The 17864-nt window shown below is 42.2% G+C and overlaps 1 protein-coding gene across 3 annotated transcripts in view; it reads right to left on the minus strand.

The window, feature by feature from the left end:
• MARCHF1 (membrane associated ring-CH-type finger 1) overlaps positions 1–17864 on the minus strand; it is a 1944794-nt gene that overhangs the window by 840011 nt on the left and 1086919 nt on the right. For all 3 annotated transcript variants that reach the window (XM_069631376.1, XM_069631375.1, XM_069631377.1), the window contains one exon: positions 9555–9608. In XM_069631376.1, the coding sequence (XP_069487477.1) occupies positions 9555–9608 (54 nt within the window). The remainder of the gene's footprint in view (positions 1–9554; positions 9609–17864) is intronic.

Raw genomic sequence — 17864 nt, forward strand, 5'->3', positions numbered from 1 at the left:
CTTCTATGGAGATTTTTGTCTTGCCTAAAGTACTGAAAAAGTGTCTGGTTATTAAAAGGTTCCTAGCCAGGAAAGGATGATTTAATATGGAAGGCCTCCTTACTCGTTATAAAACGTGTGTTATCCCTTTTTTGTTACGCAGACTTGAATCGTTATCGATTCGACATGCCACATGGCTGGATAAAATCGAAGGGAAACTGCTCTGATCATTATTGGGTGGCCCAGTTTTAATATTCTGCTGACTTCAGAGTACATTGGTGGTTGGCAAGGCATACCATACGAGGAAATACATTGTTGCATCTGTCCCCAAGCTATAGAAACTAGTCGCCACGTCCTCGCCTTTAGTAGTGTTCTGCTTTATCATAATCTATTAGTCATATGGAGAGTTTGCTCACTGATCCATTTTGGAGTGTCATTTATGTGGCTGATAAGTTGGTGGTTACATCTGCTGCTTTTTGTATTTGGAAAGAGGCACTTGCACTTCTTTCGGTTAAGCATTTTAGGATGATCTTGCTGCATTTGGTTTTTTATGCTGATGTAATTGCTAAATGCTTTATTGTATTTGATAACCATTGTTGGCATTTAGGACACTGATTGATTTTGTTTTATTGCGTTTGTTGTGTGTTTCAACAAGAATGTCATGTGATAACTTTAGTAATAATGCATTAATGTATATTTGTAATCTATTCAATGTTAGGGCTTTAGTATTTCAAAAGGGTTTTCTGTAAAATCCATAAGCACTTAAATTAAAAAAGAAATACACATATTTAAGCTTGAAATATTTGTTAGATTTATAGCATTTATCGCAGTATCAGTATTATAACATCACTCACTAATTGCACCATTAGTTTAACTGCCTCAAAATATAAATCAGGCCAATCCCAAAGAATGATTTCCATGAATCCAATCCATATTTGATTGCAGCTCTGCACCCTTAATAAAATCAGGACTTCCAATCTCAACCCCATTCACCCTCAAGCAGCTCATCATATATTGGGCACATGCCACTATCAATGCAACACCAGTCATGTGCTCATTGCTACAGTACTCCATTGACGTCCTTGCAATCTAGCAAAGGAGTCTGACTGTATGTTGTACAATTTTGGGTAGTACCAATAAGCGGAGTCACAAAGAATGTTTTTGTCTAGAAATCCCGAAGTCCTGAAGGCAGAAACGCCTGAATCAGTAATTCTCATAATGCGTTAAAAAAATCTGGACCTATTTGCAGGCTTATCTGGGTTTGGACCCTGACAATTTGCATTTGTTAAAGAGCTCAAATCATTGTTATCCAGGATATGGCAATAATACAAGATGATTCCAAGTAGGGCCATATGAGAGTTATGTCCTAACAGGAATGATTGTAATCCTCGTTGAGCTTAATGGATCATCAAGATCATCGGGATGCTGGTCTTTCCAGTGCACTTCACTATTTTCCTTTGCTCCACCTACAACTCAGACAACGCTCACACATGCCAACAGTCTGATTGGATGTTCCTAATGATACTTGAGAATCTTCCAGGTGCATGCACACTTGGATGAATTGATGTTGTCTTGGTGAGGAACTGTGGTGAGCAAAGAAGCAATGGACCCCATAACACATTTTCTTTTATGGTAAACCCTGCATAGCAGTACTAGCAATTATTTCAGACAGGATATAGCTACCCTTATTTACATATAATAGTCTACACATTCTTACATTAATTGATGACATTTCTACACAGAATACGCACATTTTCCAATCAAATAATTATGTTAACATAGTTTAATTGGCAATAAGAATGTACATTCCTACGAACACCGTCTTAAATTAGAACTGGAACCTAGTTCTTATAGTAGAAATATGTGCCTTCGTAAGATCCATCCATTCAAGGCATGCAGACTCTGGGTAAACTGCATGTGTCATATCCCAGTGATTAGCAACCAGTGCCAATATCAGTATGCCAAATGATTTGTGATCTGCAGCGACCTGTGTGGGCTTAATATATGGAGAGCATGTATCCCTGGTTCTCATTAAAGAACCATATACCAGTGTGCTTAATGAATGCACTGTCTAGGGAGCATTCACACATTTCAGCCGTTTAATCAAGCTATGTAGCTGCCTATCATTCAGAACCTCTCTTCTGGAGTGTTGGATGAATCCTGCTCCATACGCCTCCGACAAGAGATGGCACTTCTTTCAATTGATAATGATTTCCCTTCAGAGATCTCTAATATCCATCCGGAGTTAAGTGCAGTCTCATGAGCAGAAAGGGTGATAACCCTCCCCCCTCCCCCCTGCCCTTGCATTGGACGCTCCCCTTTATCTGATCCAGATGAGGAAAGGGAAGTAGCAAGGTCTTTTCCTTGCATTGCAGACCGAATCACCATTTGGGAAGGCGGGATGCACAATTAACCCACACCTCCCTGTCCAGTTTCTCTTGATGTTGCATAGAGGGAAAATCAGACACCCGGATTTGCACATCATGTGCTTTTTTAAGTTCACAAACGAATGCATCCTGAAATTCGAGGAATTTCCCTTGCATTTCCATCCACCTCTATCATGAATGGCCTGAATCCTTTCGGTAATGTCCTGAATATTTTTGTTAACGAAACTAAGAGATATACTTGCACAATTTCTAAGATGTGCAAGAGCATCCTTCCGTTGGGCTATCAAAATGTATTTTGTGCATCAGCCCATAAAACCTGCTCTCCCAGCCATGTGGAGAAGGTGATGGGCGTGTTTCAGTGAACACAATTAGAGACACAAAGGGCGTAATTCATGGAATGTTTAGACCGGTGCAACGTGACTTTGCATTGCCAATAAACACGTTCCACCTGTCCTAATTCAAAAGTACTCTTTGCACCGTGCTTAATTGGTCTAATTCACAAAAAAAGCAAGTTGGTGCACCAGGTGCTGCCTGCATACTAGAAGAAAATGGTTGGTGAGGGGGGGTCCAGCTTACTAAGACCCTGCATATTCCTGTTCAGTGCCCCCACCTGCAGAGGTGGGGCAATGTCAGCATCATATTGACACAGGCGCATTATAAATGTGAATGCCCTTCTTCCAGCTGAGCTAGTGAGCTGCTCCTGAAACGGTAGCGGCCTGGCTGATGCCAGCACAACAAGCCCCTGCGATTCGCACTGCTACACCAGTGCTACCAATGCCATGAATGCTAACTAGAGCAGTGTGATGGCATGACCAGCACAAGTGCCCAGCTCTGCCACTTTTGGGCTCATTGTTATTTATGAACCTGTATAACTAGCCCAACAGGACTGGCATGGCTAATACTATGCTTGTTGTGTAACTAAGACACACTGGCAGTTAAAACATGAAGTTACCAAAACACCAAATCTTGACCTAAGTGGGAGACAATAAGTGCTGCTGCTCAGAAATAGGTCCAGGGGCTCAGCCCAGGCAACACCCACACAAATTAAGCACTGGAAGGGAGCCACTAGGAACATGTACTTGTACAAATATACACTTTTATTTTTTTCCTTTCACTTGCTCAACACAGCAAGAGAAATCATGGCTAGCAGGTGGGTAAAAAGGATGCAGCACTTGTGTTTTGCCTGCAAGCATATTTTCAAGAGTAACTGTGCCCATTATTCAAAGACCTTTTATATTTCCATACATCCTGGTTACATGATATGAAGTTGCAACAGTAGTCGCCATCTTAGAGTGTACAATAAGGTTATTGAAGCACCCTAACCTGTTTTAGTGAAAATATGTATCACTCTGCCATCATCTTATTTACAAATATTATCGTTACATTTCTATTGACTAAATTCACCGTCTTTCACATTATTCCAAATAAATACACACACATTCAGGCAAAAGAAAACACATCTAAATGTCATTATGCATTCCAGCTCCAGTCACCCTTTAATTGTATTAAACTCCATATGCCCTAAAACATATATGTTTGCAAAAGAAAATGTATGATCCGTCTTAATTCTATATATAAAAAACATTGAGGTAGATATATCACCATTGAAATTTAGTATTCCCTAAAAGTAAATGCTGCAGCCACGAGGTTGCAGCACTCGGAAATGAAGAAAAATATTGTTCTCCATTTGTCATTTGGCTATGGCTATTTTGTGCACCCCTAATTATCTCATTGTACTAGTATCACCATTATGACACTCCGAATTATGCACACCACACTGTACAACCACCTTTTCAATTGTCCCAATATGTTCTTGTAAACTTATATTCAGGTAGAAAAATGAAGGTGGACATTGCAGCCACATGTACTGCTCTGGGTAGAACCAATACAGACATGGAAACTTCTAGACCACGCACTTCCTCTCCCATGTTTGAGTTTGGGCAGTCACTGAGACTATCAAATCATTGTACGGATGACAATGTCAAACTGCAGGAGAAACTGCATACTTGACATAGCAATGGTCACCTCACTGATGAGAAACTAGTTTATCTTACAGTAGATTCTGCACCAATCACCATTGTCGAAAGCCACATAGACCACCTAAATGTAGACCAATCATTGTGGGTATTAGAAGTCTGACTGAACACTTGTTAGATGTCTTTATCTGCCATTATATCGAACTTCTTTCTACTTTTTGAAGGATACCAATGTTGTCATATTAAGAATGGAACAGGTGCCATGTGACAATGGCTGTTCTATTACCATTAATGTTGCATCTATTTATACTTTGGGCCTTCATTCCGAATCTCAATTATTAGCCACCGGGTCTGTCATTTTTCTGTATTAAAGATCAATGCTGGTAGAGATGACAATTTACTTTGACTAACAATGTTTTATTTTATTTGATCAAAGAGACAATGGGCCTCATTACGACCCAGGTGCTAATGGGTTAACGGTGCCGTAAAAGGCTTTGGCGCCGTTAACCTATTAGCGCCTAATTACGAGGTCCCTTTGCGGGACCCAACCTTAATGGCTGGTTTTACCAGCCGTTACAGTAGGGACCCCGACCTTAATGGCTGGTTTTACCAGCCGTTAAAGTAGGGACCCGCAAAGGGACCTTGGTGCTAAGTACGGTGCCGCAATTTGCGGCACCGTACTTAGCGCCTTCCCCATTCCTATTGAGCCCTATGGGGCAAAAATGGGAATGGGGAAGGGCCATGGAGGAAGGGGGAATTACCACCCCGCCAACCTTGTAATGGGGTGGTAATTCCCCCTTTCTCCAAGGGGGAGTCGGTAATTTACCGGCATGGACCATGGTGCTAATCGCACCATGGTCTTCCGCCTGGGTCGTAATGAGTCCCAATGTATGCGTTCTTAAATTCACCTCTCTGTGGGTTTTTGGAAAATGGCCAAGGCCTGGTGAAATATATTTGGGATTTGCACATTGGCATGCGGCTTCACGTATATAGTTTAGTGATGATTTGTTTATCATTTGGGATGTTTCTTTGAGGAACTGTGAGTATTTCACAGGGATCTTAACAACGATGTGGCTAAGGTACTAGTCAGCTTCACCTCCAGTCTGTAGAATATTGAGTACATGGGTATGTTGATATATAATGCAGGCAATGAACTTCATAGCAGTGTTTACTGTGATCCAGCTTCTTCCACAGCTGTTTTATTTTATTTATTTTTTATCTCAGGGCTCACACCATCCTCTTTTACAGAACATTCCATTTGGTGAACATCTTTCAATATTATATTGCTCATTCATTCAGAAATGTGTGGATTAGGCTAAATACACCATTAATATAGATGATGGGTGTCATTGTGTGGGAAATGGATTAGCAACTTAATTGCATAGGACTGCCACTGAAAACAAAAACGCATTGTTGGGAGCCTCTGCTCTGAAAATTGCACAATTTCAACTGTTGATAAAGTTTACTAGCCTGATTGATGTATTTTCGTCTTCAAAACCCCCCCCCCGGACCCCCCACCACCCAAACGTTTCAAAATATTCAAAGTGATCATTGGCAAGTTTTGAAGGCTGACACTGACGCATATAAAATATTGCGTGACAATCCTTCGATTTCACAAACTCATCTCATTACTAACTTATGAGGGAAACAAGATGGTTCTAATTGGCTACCTAAAATATCCATCACATTTCACAAATGTGATCACTGCTCTATCTGCAAACCTGAAAACTGACACACGATTTAATTTCAAAACAAACACTCCAGGAACTATCAGAGTAAACAAACTATCACCTGTGTATCTACATATGTGGTCTGTGCAAAGTCAGGTTTCCATGGTACATCTTACAGTCCGTTGGTTCGACTTTACATTTTCTAGAAATACTCAAACAGGAGCATGTAGAGGCCATATACATTGTTAACTCGACTTAGCCAGTGGCCTCAATTTTAGGCACTTCCATGAGTCTGACGTGAAGAATGTGGCCGTCTGTGGACTTGAGAAAGTGACTCCCTGTGCCCGGGGAGTTAGCAGGAGCCGTGCCCTCAAACAGCATGAATGTAAGCGGATGAATTGTCTAGGTGTAGTTTCCCCAAATGGATTTAAATTTGATACGCAATTGTATGTTTCTGTAAAATTTGATTTCTCATTTTGAGGGTTTTCCTTTTATACACTGACAAAAGTTGTCTTTTTGCAGAAGAGTTTTTTTTAACACTGTTGTATAATATTAATTATTCTGTAATACATAAGATACATTTTTCTTAATCACATTGATCATTAATAGTCTCTTAAATTCTTGCAGCAAGCATCTCAGCAATTTCGGGACTGATAAGTGATAGACTGATTGATCAACTTTCTACCACATGGGTTTTTATCGAGAACTATTATGGTAACCTGGTGCAGCATTTCAGCTTTTTTGATGCATCCATCGAAGCTCAAGTTCTTTCAAATACTTGACAAAATATAGGATGATGGATCCTGATGACGCACTATGTGCCCTCGGTCAACATCCCCTTTTATGTGGTGTCATGCTCCCAGTGCTGGCACTTAAATTGCTAAGAGGTATTCCTGCTCCTTCCTGAAAACGCAGAATAAGCTGCCTCTTCAAGTGTAAAACACTGCGGTCTGCCTGAATGAAATACTAACAAAACGTTTTTTTTGTATGAGCAGGCCGGCACCTACCAAGCGCTTTTACATAATGTGATGTAGAAGTCATAGTGCTGCTTCACAGGCCACCGGCCATTCAGTGGGTCTGTTTCTTTCAAGTCTTTTCTTTGTTACTGGACTGGGGCGCACACAAGTTTTAAATGCAGATGTCCCACTTCTCTGTGAAATCTCAGCTCACTGGGAAGGGGTCATTAGCTTTCCAGAGCCCCTCATCCTGTGCATACTCCACAGTGCCTACGTCCACCACATAAACCTGTTTTATTGTGCTTGCCAATCCAGACTAGTCTGAAATTTGTCTCATTTGCTGGTATGTAAACACTGTGTTATGTTCTCACATTTTTTTCACAAGATGCTTGTGTGAAAGATTGACTTCTGTGTTGTGAATACAATAAGGAAGTATACAGAGATGTCTGCATGCCTCTTAGAAGGTCAGACGTTATCAAGCATAAGTGGGGTACACTTGTTTTACTGACTCCTTGATTTCAGGAATAAGGGGTGTTTAAAATGAAACTATATCATCACTGCGCCACACGTAACTGCGCCGATGAAAATGTCAGCGCCAATTACGGCGCAGCACAGTGATCAGATAGATCACTTTTGCCCCCCCAATAATCCAACCCCCACCCCTCTTACTTTTACGGCAGCACCCGTCTGTGTGTGCCTCCAACTCCCTGGTAGCCCTGGAGCCTCAGTTCCTAACACATAAGTGGGACGACACTGACACCGCAGGATCCTTTTTAAAAAGATTTTCTTTTATTTTTTCTGTTCCCTTGCTTACCGTAATGGTAAGCGGGGGACACCCCCGCAACCCGCACTCCCATTACTGCGACCAAGACGAACGGGGGACACCCCCGCTCTACTTAGGTGCGGTAATGGGAGTAGGCATTCTCTAAAATGCAGACAGCGCAGTAAAAGCACATTCGGCATTTTAGAGTAGCAGTTATGGTGTAATATCCTTTAAAATTAATGTGGAAAACAAGGAAAGGGGGTGTTTTAAAAATAGAGACGACCATGGGTATAACTTTATGCTGAGAGTGCCACCACTGTGCTGCAGCATTTGTGCACTGGACTTCTTGATAGTCATAATAGGGCCTCATTATGGGGCCGGCAGTAGCTGTGCCGGTAAAACGTGCAGGTAGCCGCCGGACCCGTAATTAATTACCGGTGCCTGATTTTCCGGTGCCACCGGGCTATTCAATGTCCGGTGGGTGGGAAGTAGTACCCATTCCCATGAAGTCCAACAGGACTCCATGGGAATGGGGACACGGGAGCACTGGCACCGTGAACAACGGTGCCAGTGCTCCCGTGAGAACTCTGCGAGCGGGTGCCATCCCGCCCGGCAGATCTGACCCTGGCAGGCGGGACGGCACCCGCCCGCAGAGTTGTACTGTGCCGGTCTAGTAACGACAGTGCCGGTAGGCTTACTGGCACCATTATTACTGGACCAGCACAATTATAATGAGGTCCATTCACACTATACTACAGACTCATAATGAGCTGCTATTAAACATCACAGAAATGATAAAACTGGTTGTTTTGAGGTGCAACTGCCTTTGCTTTCGCCCTAAAAAAACACATCACTCTAATACTTACCATTTTCTAGAGAGCCGTTTACAGTGGGTCATGAGTGTAGCGTGGTTCTTCTGACATGCAATGCTACACATAATGCTCCTGTCTCCCTGTTGGTAAGTTCCTTAATGTATTCACACGTGGGTGCTACAAATGCTTTAAAATAGGGAAATGTTTAAGTCGGACTAGTGCGTCTTTGTAAGGCAAATTGTTAACGTTATGTTTTTATTTCTGATTTGGAAGTAAACTCAAATTGTTACATTTTCTGGACCTTATTGCATAAACATTACCTATTGTCTCGGTGGAGAGTAATTATTGAGACTGGGCAGAAAATACTACACCATGCTACTGTTTTTCACTCTGAAAAAAGAACTTGGCAGTTCCCGTAAGTAAATCTATAGTGCATTCTCAGTGACTCATGAAGATCGAAAGAGGACAAATGGAAGGGTTTATTAGTTTTCTAAAATTCCAGTGTGCGCCAGCAAGAACATGGCGACACTGAATGCGCATGCATTCCAGTGGCTCTTCCATCAGGCTGATTTGGCAGGCGGGCACTGTTTGGCGGGCTTGACAGTTGGTTTGGCGCACAACCTGCCTTTGAGGAGCCAAGAAATCTAAAATGAACTGATGGCGCTCTGTATGCCATTCTGCGTGCCATTAATTGGCGTAAAATACACTCAGTGGCAAGAGGGAGGCTCTGTATCACTCTATTTAGTCACCGTCACCTGATCAATCACAGAGCTTCCATCTAAGACCACCGGACACCGTGCAATAGCAGAGATGAACTGATGGCTTGGAATTTGGGGTCGCAAGTGCCCCTTTAAGCTCGATTAGAAACTGGAGGGGAGCGCATGTGAGCTCCAACAATAGACTCCAAGAGACAGCTGCACGACAGAGCAACGCATTCTGTTCTGAAACCGGATTACTCAGAGCTTAAAGCTCACAGTGAAGAGTGATAAATAACGAGGGCGCGCCACTTACCTTAGATATGTTGCTTGATCGACTGGTTGAGCGCCTGGGGGACTTCTCATTCTGCTGCAAAACACAATTTGATGAACAATTGAGTTTCCCTGTGATCCTTTGTCTATTTTAATACCATTTCATATTAATTAGAAAACATTGATTCTTGTCATAGCAACGGGAACATCGTTTCGCGAATGGCAGCCGTGCCTCGCTAAGCCTGGCACACAAATGGCTTTTGCCGACCCAGCCTGCAATGCACTCTTTCATGTGGCCTCGGAACACACTGGCGTGCCGTTGATATATTTGCAGGTGCATTTCCAAAAACATAATGGTGCCAGTAGCATCACATTACTTCAGAAAAAATAATATTACTGCGGATAGTGTATTTGCTTAAGATTGTCTCATTCATACGCAACACGACTTCCAAATACTCCTGATTCAGGTGAATTAATGCCAAATGTGAGCATTTCTTTACAGATGTTAATATACCCAATGCAAATGTAATCTATGTGAAGAAAGCATTGTTCCACTGTATTTGTATTTTGCTTAAGTCATTGGGCCTCATAACAAGTTTGGCAGTAGCCTTGCTGGTAAAACCGGCAGGCTTCCGCCAAACTTGCGAATTTTCGGACGCAGTAATTGCCCATTTGCGGCCGCCAGAATAAAATGCTCCTTATTCCCATTGAGCCCCATAGGGACCAATGGGGATAGAGAGGTTGGATGCACCGGCACGATTTTTGAATGGTGCCGGTGCATCCGACATGCTCTGCTCGTCGGTGCTGGTATGCCCGTCAGATCAGACCCGGTGGGCGGAAAGGCACCCACGAGCAGAACACGTAGTTTTCCGGTCTAGTAACAATGGTACCGGCAAGCTTACCAGTACCATTGTTACCGGACCGGCAAACTTATAATGAGGCCGTTTGTTCATCTGAACTTTGCTCTTGTGGAGTCTACTAGTCCATCTCTTATTGCATTTAGTTCAAGTACGACTTCATTATCACATTTGTTAAGTGCTTTCACCAAAGCCCTGCACATGAAAGGCATTACAAACATATGAAACAACACATTACAAATGCATGAAGTGCTTAAGAGAGAGAAGAGAGAAGAGTTAATTTGCGGTGAAGGCGGAAGAGGGAAAATGGTGGGAGAAGATTGAATATGAAGGGGTAGGGAATTCCAATGATTGGGACTAAGAGGAAGAAAGGTTGGAACTGGTATCGGGCACATGGGGGTTTTGGAACTACAAGTAAGAACAAGGCTTGGGCACGTAAGGGCTGGGAAGGAACATAGCGTGAGGTTATTGTAGATAGGTATGGAGAGGCCAGGCCATTTAGGCACTTAAGGACAATACAAAGAAAGCGGAAAAGTACAAATGATTCCAAATGACAGCCGGGAGAGGGAAACAGACTGAATGAGAAATTGAGGTTTTAGGAGACAAAAAGCAGAGAGTGTGGATATTTGAGTTGAAAATTAATTGAGGGGGTCAATCTGATAGGCAGGCAGACCAACAGGAAGTGCAGAATAATTGCCTAGTTGAGAAAACACTTATGTGGAAACAAGATTCTTTGTATCATGATAAGTTATATATCAGTTTAAATGCTTAGCTGATAGTGGGGCATGGACGAAAGTGACATTCCTTCTAGTTTTTTTTTTTTAGAGTCTAAGAACTCAACTTTGGGGTTTGTGTTTTTGAAACTGAGTCTACGTCCTGATGAGGCCCTACTGAAAAGTGACTTGAGCGCAATCGGAAAAGTGCTTTCTGCCTAAGGGCCGAAACATGTGTTGACAAAGATTACAAGGCAGCATCATAAGTCTTGTTTTTCTTTTCCATCCTCAAATATCAAGAACTGTTATGTTAGAAGTGGAATGACCACTTGATTTGTATCGCATGAATTTCTGAACACCAATTACTATACCAATAAACCCAAATATCGGCGAACTGGCAACATTAATGTGGCGTCAGAATATTGATGTATAAGTCACCCACTACTAACTCCCAGTCACATTGATATGTACATTGTAGAGTGTATAATTTTCCTATGTTTGTACTATGATTGTTTGTTTTGTAATTATTTGTATATGATAACTTGGATAAAAGGAGTTTATTGTTTCATATAGAGTTGTCACTTTATGTCTATGTTGACCAAATAATTAGGTCATCCCGAGGCTTTTGGTTGTGCATACATGCAGGTGTTAAGTGCAAAGGGAGAGGTAACCAGTTTCCTACTAGTTTTGCATGAAAAGTTAGAAAGAGATTGGCTTTACGTATATTGTAATGTTGAAATCGAGAGGAGCGTGTGATCGTGGAGAAGGAACGCAAAGAATCAAAGGTTACTCTGTTGGGGGCAGATGGTTATGTCATCCATAGCTACTGCCTCGCCCCAGTCCAATCCTGCATTGGTGAGAAATGTTACTCACTAAGGCAACAGAACCATGCATATCCCAGGCAGGTGCAACAAGAGATGAACACGATCTAAGCTACAAATGGCAAGAATAAACAAACAAGCAATGAAACAAGACATGTGCATGCATTAGACTTGAAGCAAATATGCACTCAACACAAAGGACACAAACAATTGATAATATATGCATTTAGACATGAAGATTAACATGGCATCTATAATGACATGCAGAATATTAACATAGGCAATGTATAAACTGGATGCAACATGAACAATGCGTGAATATAGCTCACTAACATAGAAATGCAAGAGTAATGGGCAGCTATATTTTCCAAAATGGAAGCCGTTGCATGCTGCTGAGCAAATGAAAGGCCTCAAGTCTTCATAAGCACTCAAATACAGAAATAACAAAATACAGATCCGTGCAGAGCTCAGACAGTGATCAGCAATGCAAGCCAAGGAACTGAGATATTAGAGAGGGTCCAAACGTTACAGACAAGGCACAAGATAATAAATCCTAGCACAAGAAGAATACTCCCCATTTAATTGAAGTCTGGAAGAGCACAGCCGACCATTGTAAGCCAGGTAGGAGCGAACTATAACCTAAGAAGACTCCATCAAGAATAACGCAAGCGTGTCCCCAGTGGTAAATTGAACCATAACATTCACATTAAAAATTAGCTAAAATTCCAATAAATGCAGAGTGAAATAATTCCAAAAGCGGTCTCACAACACATGACCCATAACTGAACAACACTATTTATTCATTAATAACAAACATAGATAGGACACTTGCCTCACTTCTTATGCATATGCCTAAATGAGAGGCACTGCACATGGTCTGATACAAAAAAGTCACTCTGGCTCATGTACTAGAAATAAGGGATGGTATTTTCTTCAAATGAAGGGAAAGCAGTCCATGCACCTCTCTCCCCCTACTCGTGTTTGTCTCATGTCCTGACGACCTGTAGGTTGCTCAAGGTTGGTCCGTAGAAAGTCAACAAATCAAAACTCAATGCTCAGCCACCCAGTATGTACTATGCCAACCATTAATCTATTGTAGAAGTGATTTCTTTTTACTATTATCAATTTAGAGGTGGTCTCAGGAAGAGCTATCAGATTGTTGTTACCAAATAAGAGGTATTAGCCCCTAGAGAATGTATATATAGTCAATCCCCTTAACCATTCCCAATAAGCCATAGGTTTTTGCAGCTTAGATTACAGTGTGATGTTAGTTATGACAAATAGTGAGTATAAAACCTGTTGTTTCTGATAAGCACGCTGAGAACGACAACATAGTATGCTTGTATGCTGTTTCTGCTTTGTTTGGATGTTATAAATCTGGGCTTTGCCTTGCGTTTAGTATATTTATGTTAATCTAGCACCAAAACCTATGTTTAATTTTGGTACTTTCCAGGCCATCTTAAAAACTCCTAGATAACAGGCTGACCTGGATAAATGGAGATTAGAGAGTGGAAATTAGATAGAAGGAGATTCAATAGGAGATACTAGAGGCAGGAAAGAAGAGAATCCCAGCCATTGAAGGGTTTAGATGTAAAGAAATGGCATGTATTGCAAAAAGGCATGTAGAAATAGTAGTGTTGAAAGAAGGGAAGATGTCAGTGTCGTCAGCGTAAACATGAGAAGATAGTCCGAATGAGGAAATAATGGCATAAAGCAAAGACAAATATAATGACAAGAGAAGAGGACCCTGAACCGAGCCTCATGGAATGTACTAAAGGAAAAGTTGCAGTGCGCTTACCAGCCCAAGAAAAATAGAATGACCAATTACATAGATGAGCTTTCAACTACTGGAGAAGAGAAACACAGAAACCGAGAGATGTGAGAGTGGGAAGGAGAATGGTATGGAATGCTGCAGAAATATCTTTGAGAATGAGAAGAGATTACAGCTTAAGTGATAGTAGGTGAAACATGAGTTAGAAACACTTTACAGAGCCAACTCTGAAGAATAAAGAGGATGGAAGCCAGAGTGTGGTTTATGGAAGAAGAGAATGCTGGTCAAGATAGGAAGAATAAATGACACTTTCTAAGATTCTAGTTAGATAGAGAAGGAGAGAGATGGGGTGAAAGTTAGCCAGACGAGAAAGATCAAATGTGGATATTTTAGAATAGGAAGAATGATTTGTTCTTGAAATCAGAGGGGAACAATGCTGAAGAGAGTAATGCATTAATAAATATAGTCAGAAATTTCAGTAACAGAGCAGAGATTTTTGGAATGACTGGAAGGGCAAGTGGGACAAGTGAAGAAAATGTAGGGTCAGGTTGAGCAAGATAGGAGGCTGTGTTAGAGAGGAGTTCAAAGGAACACGGAGAAGTGGAAACATGAGTAATATAGTGTGTAGAGGAAATATTGGTTGACAGCTGGGATGAGAAGAGTTGAACAACATCATTAGAAAAGTAATAAGCAAAGTCCAAAGGGAGGACAGAGGGAGGAAGGGAACGGCCAGGTGGGTTAGGTGAGTAATAAAGAATGATATTAGAAACTAGTGTTTTTTTGCAGTAAGCCGTGATGAGTCTTAGGATCAATGAAGAGACGAAAGAGAAATTATATATAACAGGTTGATGGCATGATCGAGCCATATTACAAGGTTAACCATTATGGGCACGATTCATGGAATTATTTGTGCTGTAAATGGGGATTGTGCGCACCAAACTGCATGCGAAATCCCATATGTCGATTTATGGAATCGACTGAGCAACACTTCCTCCACTCTGTGGAGACTTCACACAGACTCGGCACATATCTGCAGGTGGGTGAGTCCATTGTGTGAGACACCATACAGAGCATGAGTGTGGCTTGTGTAGAGGGCAAGGAAGGGGACGGAACTTGTAAAATGAGGAAGAACAAGGGAAAAAGGTGGCATTATGAGGGACGGCCTGCAGGCAGTCCATTGCATGTTCACTATTGTGCGGAAAGTTACGTATTCATGGATCTGACCATGCAACCTCTGGGCAGGGAAATGGCCACGCAAAGCCCTCATACTATCTGCCACCTTAAGGAAAATGCCCAGACACTTACGCATAGGATTCACCACGCAGAGGTATGATTGGGTGTCGTATTTAGGGGTATCTGTATGCAGCCAGTTTTCTGATCTAACTTAGGGGTGCCTGTACGCAGTGTAGAGGGGTGCAGCAATGGTTTACGGGGGTTTGCATGCAGATTTTCTGAGTTTTACCTGAGTTAGAATACATTGTATGCATGTTGTCGGGGTGCTGGTAACAGTTATGGGGGACCACATGGAGGGTCCCAGTGATGCAGGCCTGCTTGCAGGGGACCCTATGCACTGTTTTGAGGGTGCATGTATTTGCACCCAGGGGAAACACAAAGGTAGCTGTTACTGGCTGTTTTTGCTTTGCGTTGCATGGGGGCGTGCCGGGGCCTTTACGGCCGTGACTTGCGTATACAGTTACTTTGCATGAACAATTCCATGAATATGCAGAGCGCACAGAAAAACTTCTGTGTGCAGGCTCGCGCAGAGGTGTTCTCTGTGCACAGGCCTTGCAGGATTTCTACTGACTTTTCCATGAATCGGGCCCTATGTGTCTTTTCCTCTATATTTCTTTTGCATGTTCGCTGCCATTATTGCATGAACAGCAGTTATCCCAAAAGCCATTAGTCCCGGGAGGATAGCTCAACGGCAACATGCATGCCTTGGAAACAAGTCGACACAAAGCAACACAGGTTTGAACCCCGGGTCCGCGCTTAGAAACCTCTAGGTATTAAGCGCGTTATAAATACGCAACTAAGAGACATATTCATGTAACAGTGCCTCGATGCCCCTGGGCTATGTGAGTGCTTTAAAAAAGCAAAAATAAATAAAAAATGTAAATAAATATTTCAAGGAGATTAGGTCATAGCAATTAAAAATGATGCATAATTATTCAGAATTATCTCACTGTAATGAAATATGAAGTATAACCTGGAAACCTGGCCTTTCCTCATAACGATGTATACGAAGGGAGTAAACCAAAAGACTGAAGGCTAAGTGTGTTTTAAAAATCATCAGAATCCCAAGATGCCATATTTTAACCATAAGGCAAATAATTCCAGTTTTGTATTTTTTGTATCTATCACAAATCAATTCGGCACATCCGGCAGCACATGCATGCATGGACAAGGGACAACGACCCTGACCCAGTCAAAGTGGCCACTGGGCATGGCTGCAGATCATACCCTTTGGCTCAATAGGGTCCACCAAGTGTGCCTGGGGACATAGCTGAAGCCCCTGCCCCAGTGTATGTTGGGTACCTGGGACATGACGCTTGAATGGCCTGTGACACCCGAAGTAGTCACTGGCTTTGACATGCAACCATGACCAGTAACCACCTTGCCCAGAGCATGGTCTTTAGCCATGCCCCGGTTCCCACCAAGCCAGTGACCATTGCTAGTGTCTACTTTACCCCAGTCCCGGCCTTTTGCACCAAGCCAGCTGAAGAGGCTACTGGGCCTGGTTTTTCAGTACAACATCCGTACTTCAGGGCTCCGGAGACTGGTCAATACTCACCTGTCTACCTCATGCAGAATGCTTTTCTCAGGTGTCGATGGCCTTTCATAAACCACTGCACAGCAGCGTGTGTCTTCTCATGACAGAGTGGGAAAATCGACTTTGATGTTTGACTGTCTTGCTCCAACTCATCACAGGGAGTATCAGGCTCTATTTGAAACTAGACCCAAAGCCTACATTCCTGACATACCAAGGCAAGAAACGTTTTTATAGCTTTGAAAATAATTACTGGACATAACATGATGAGGTAAATAAATGATACTCTGGGGTAGACATTAGCTCAAGAGGGCCGGGAGTAAATGTAAGTAACTAGTAAGAAATGTGCCAGCGCCTCCAATTCTGACTGTAGCTTGCAGAGTCCATTGTGCAGTCGTATTATATGGTTGTCCATGAAATAATGGAATTAGAAATGTCCTCGGAAGAAAAAAATGAGTTATTTGAACAAAAATGACTTTCATTTTATTCTCCCACTGGCATTTCTGTCAACCTGCTCCCCGCCACCCCATACTTACCTGTCAGCAGCGCACTTCGTTCTGTGCAGCCAACTACTCCATCCCTCCGCTATGCCGGTTCTCTTTACTTACGTGCATGGGAACCGACGCGGCAAGCTCTTTTTTAAAAAAAGAAACTTTTCCTATTGGAAACAGGGGACACCCCCGACACACCTGTTGTCATTATAGCAAACTAGAGCACCGGGGAAACCCCTGCAACCCGTGCTTTCCATGTTCGCTATAATGGTAACGGTATGGTAGAATTGTTCACAATTTTATGTTCAGTCGAAATTCAAACAATTCTACCATTCATTTTTTTTCCATCTATCATACGGATACCGTATTATATCTGTGTCAAACAGAATGTGAGAGGGGGAGCAAGCAAACATGTGTCGCCCATTGCCATCTGCCGTTCCTCAGCCACCTGAGCTTGCAGCCCTGACGACTGCTGACTTGTGCCAGAAAAGTGTTTGTCTGTTTGTTTGTTTATTGGTTTATTGTTTTTATATGGCACATCAAACCCGAGGGTAACTGGGCGCAAGCAGTAGAAGGAGACTTTAGGCTTGATGATACATAAAATTTGTCATAGAATTACATAGAATTAAAGTCATAGAATTACCGATCACAGGTTACCGACGTGCAGTTAAGGATATATACAATACATTACAATATATACAGTTACATTACGGAAAGCAATATGAGGTGAAGTTTCAGTTGCCAACTTATATGGTGGCATTATACTAGCTTATTCTGTCGGTTCTAATCCGTTTCTGTATGTTTTGTCTGAAACTGGGGTAGGTTTGATCGGTCCGGAGTGAGTAGGGGAGTGAGTTCCATGTTTGGGCTGCCATAACTGGGAAGCTTCTGCCGCCAGATTTGGCTAGGTTGAAACGCAGTACACTAAGGTAG

Source organism: Ambystoma mexicanum, chromosome 6q (assembly GCF_040938575.1).
Source record: "Ambystoma mexicanum isolate Mex_15411 chromosome 6q, UKY_AmexF1_1, whole genome shotgun sequence".
NCBI classification, from domain to species: Eukaryota; Metazoa; Chordata; class Amphibia; order Caudata; family Ambystomatidae; genus Ambystoma; species Ambystoma mexicanum.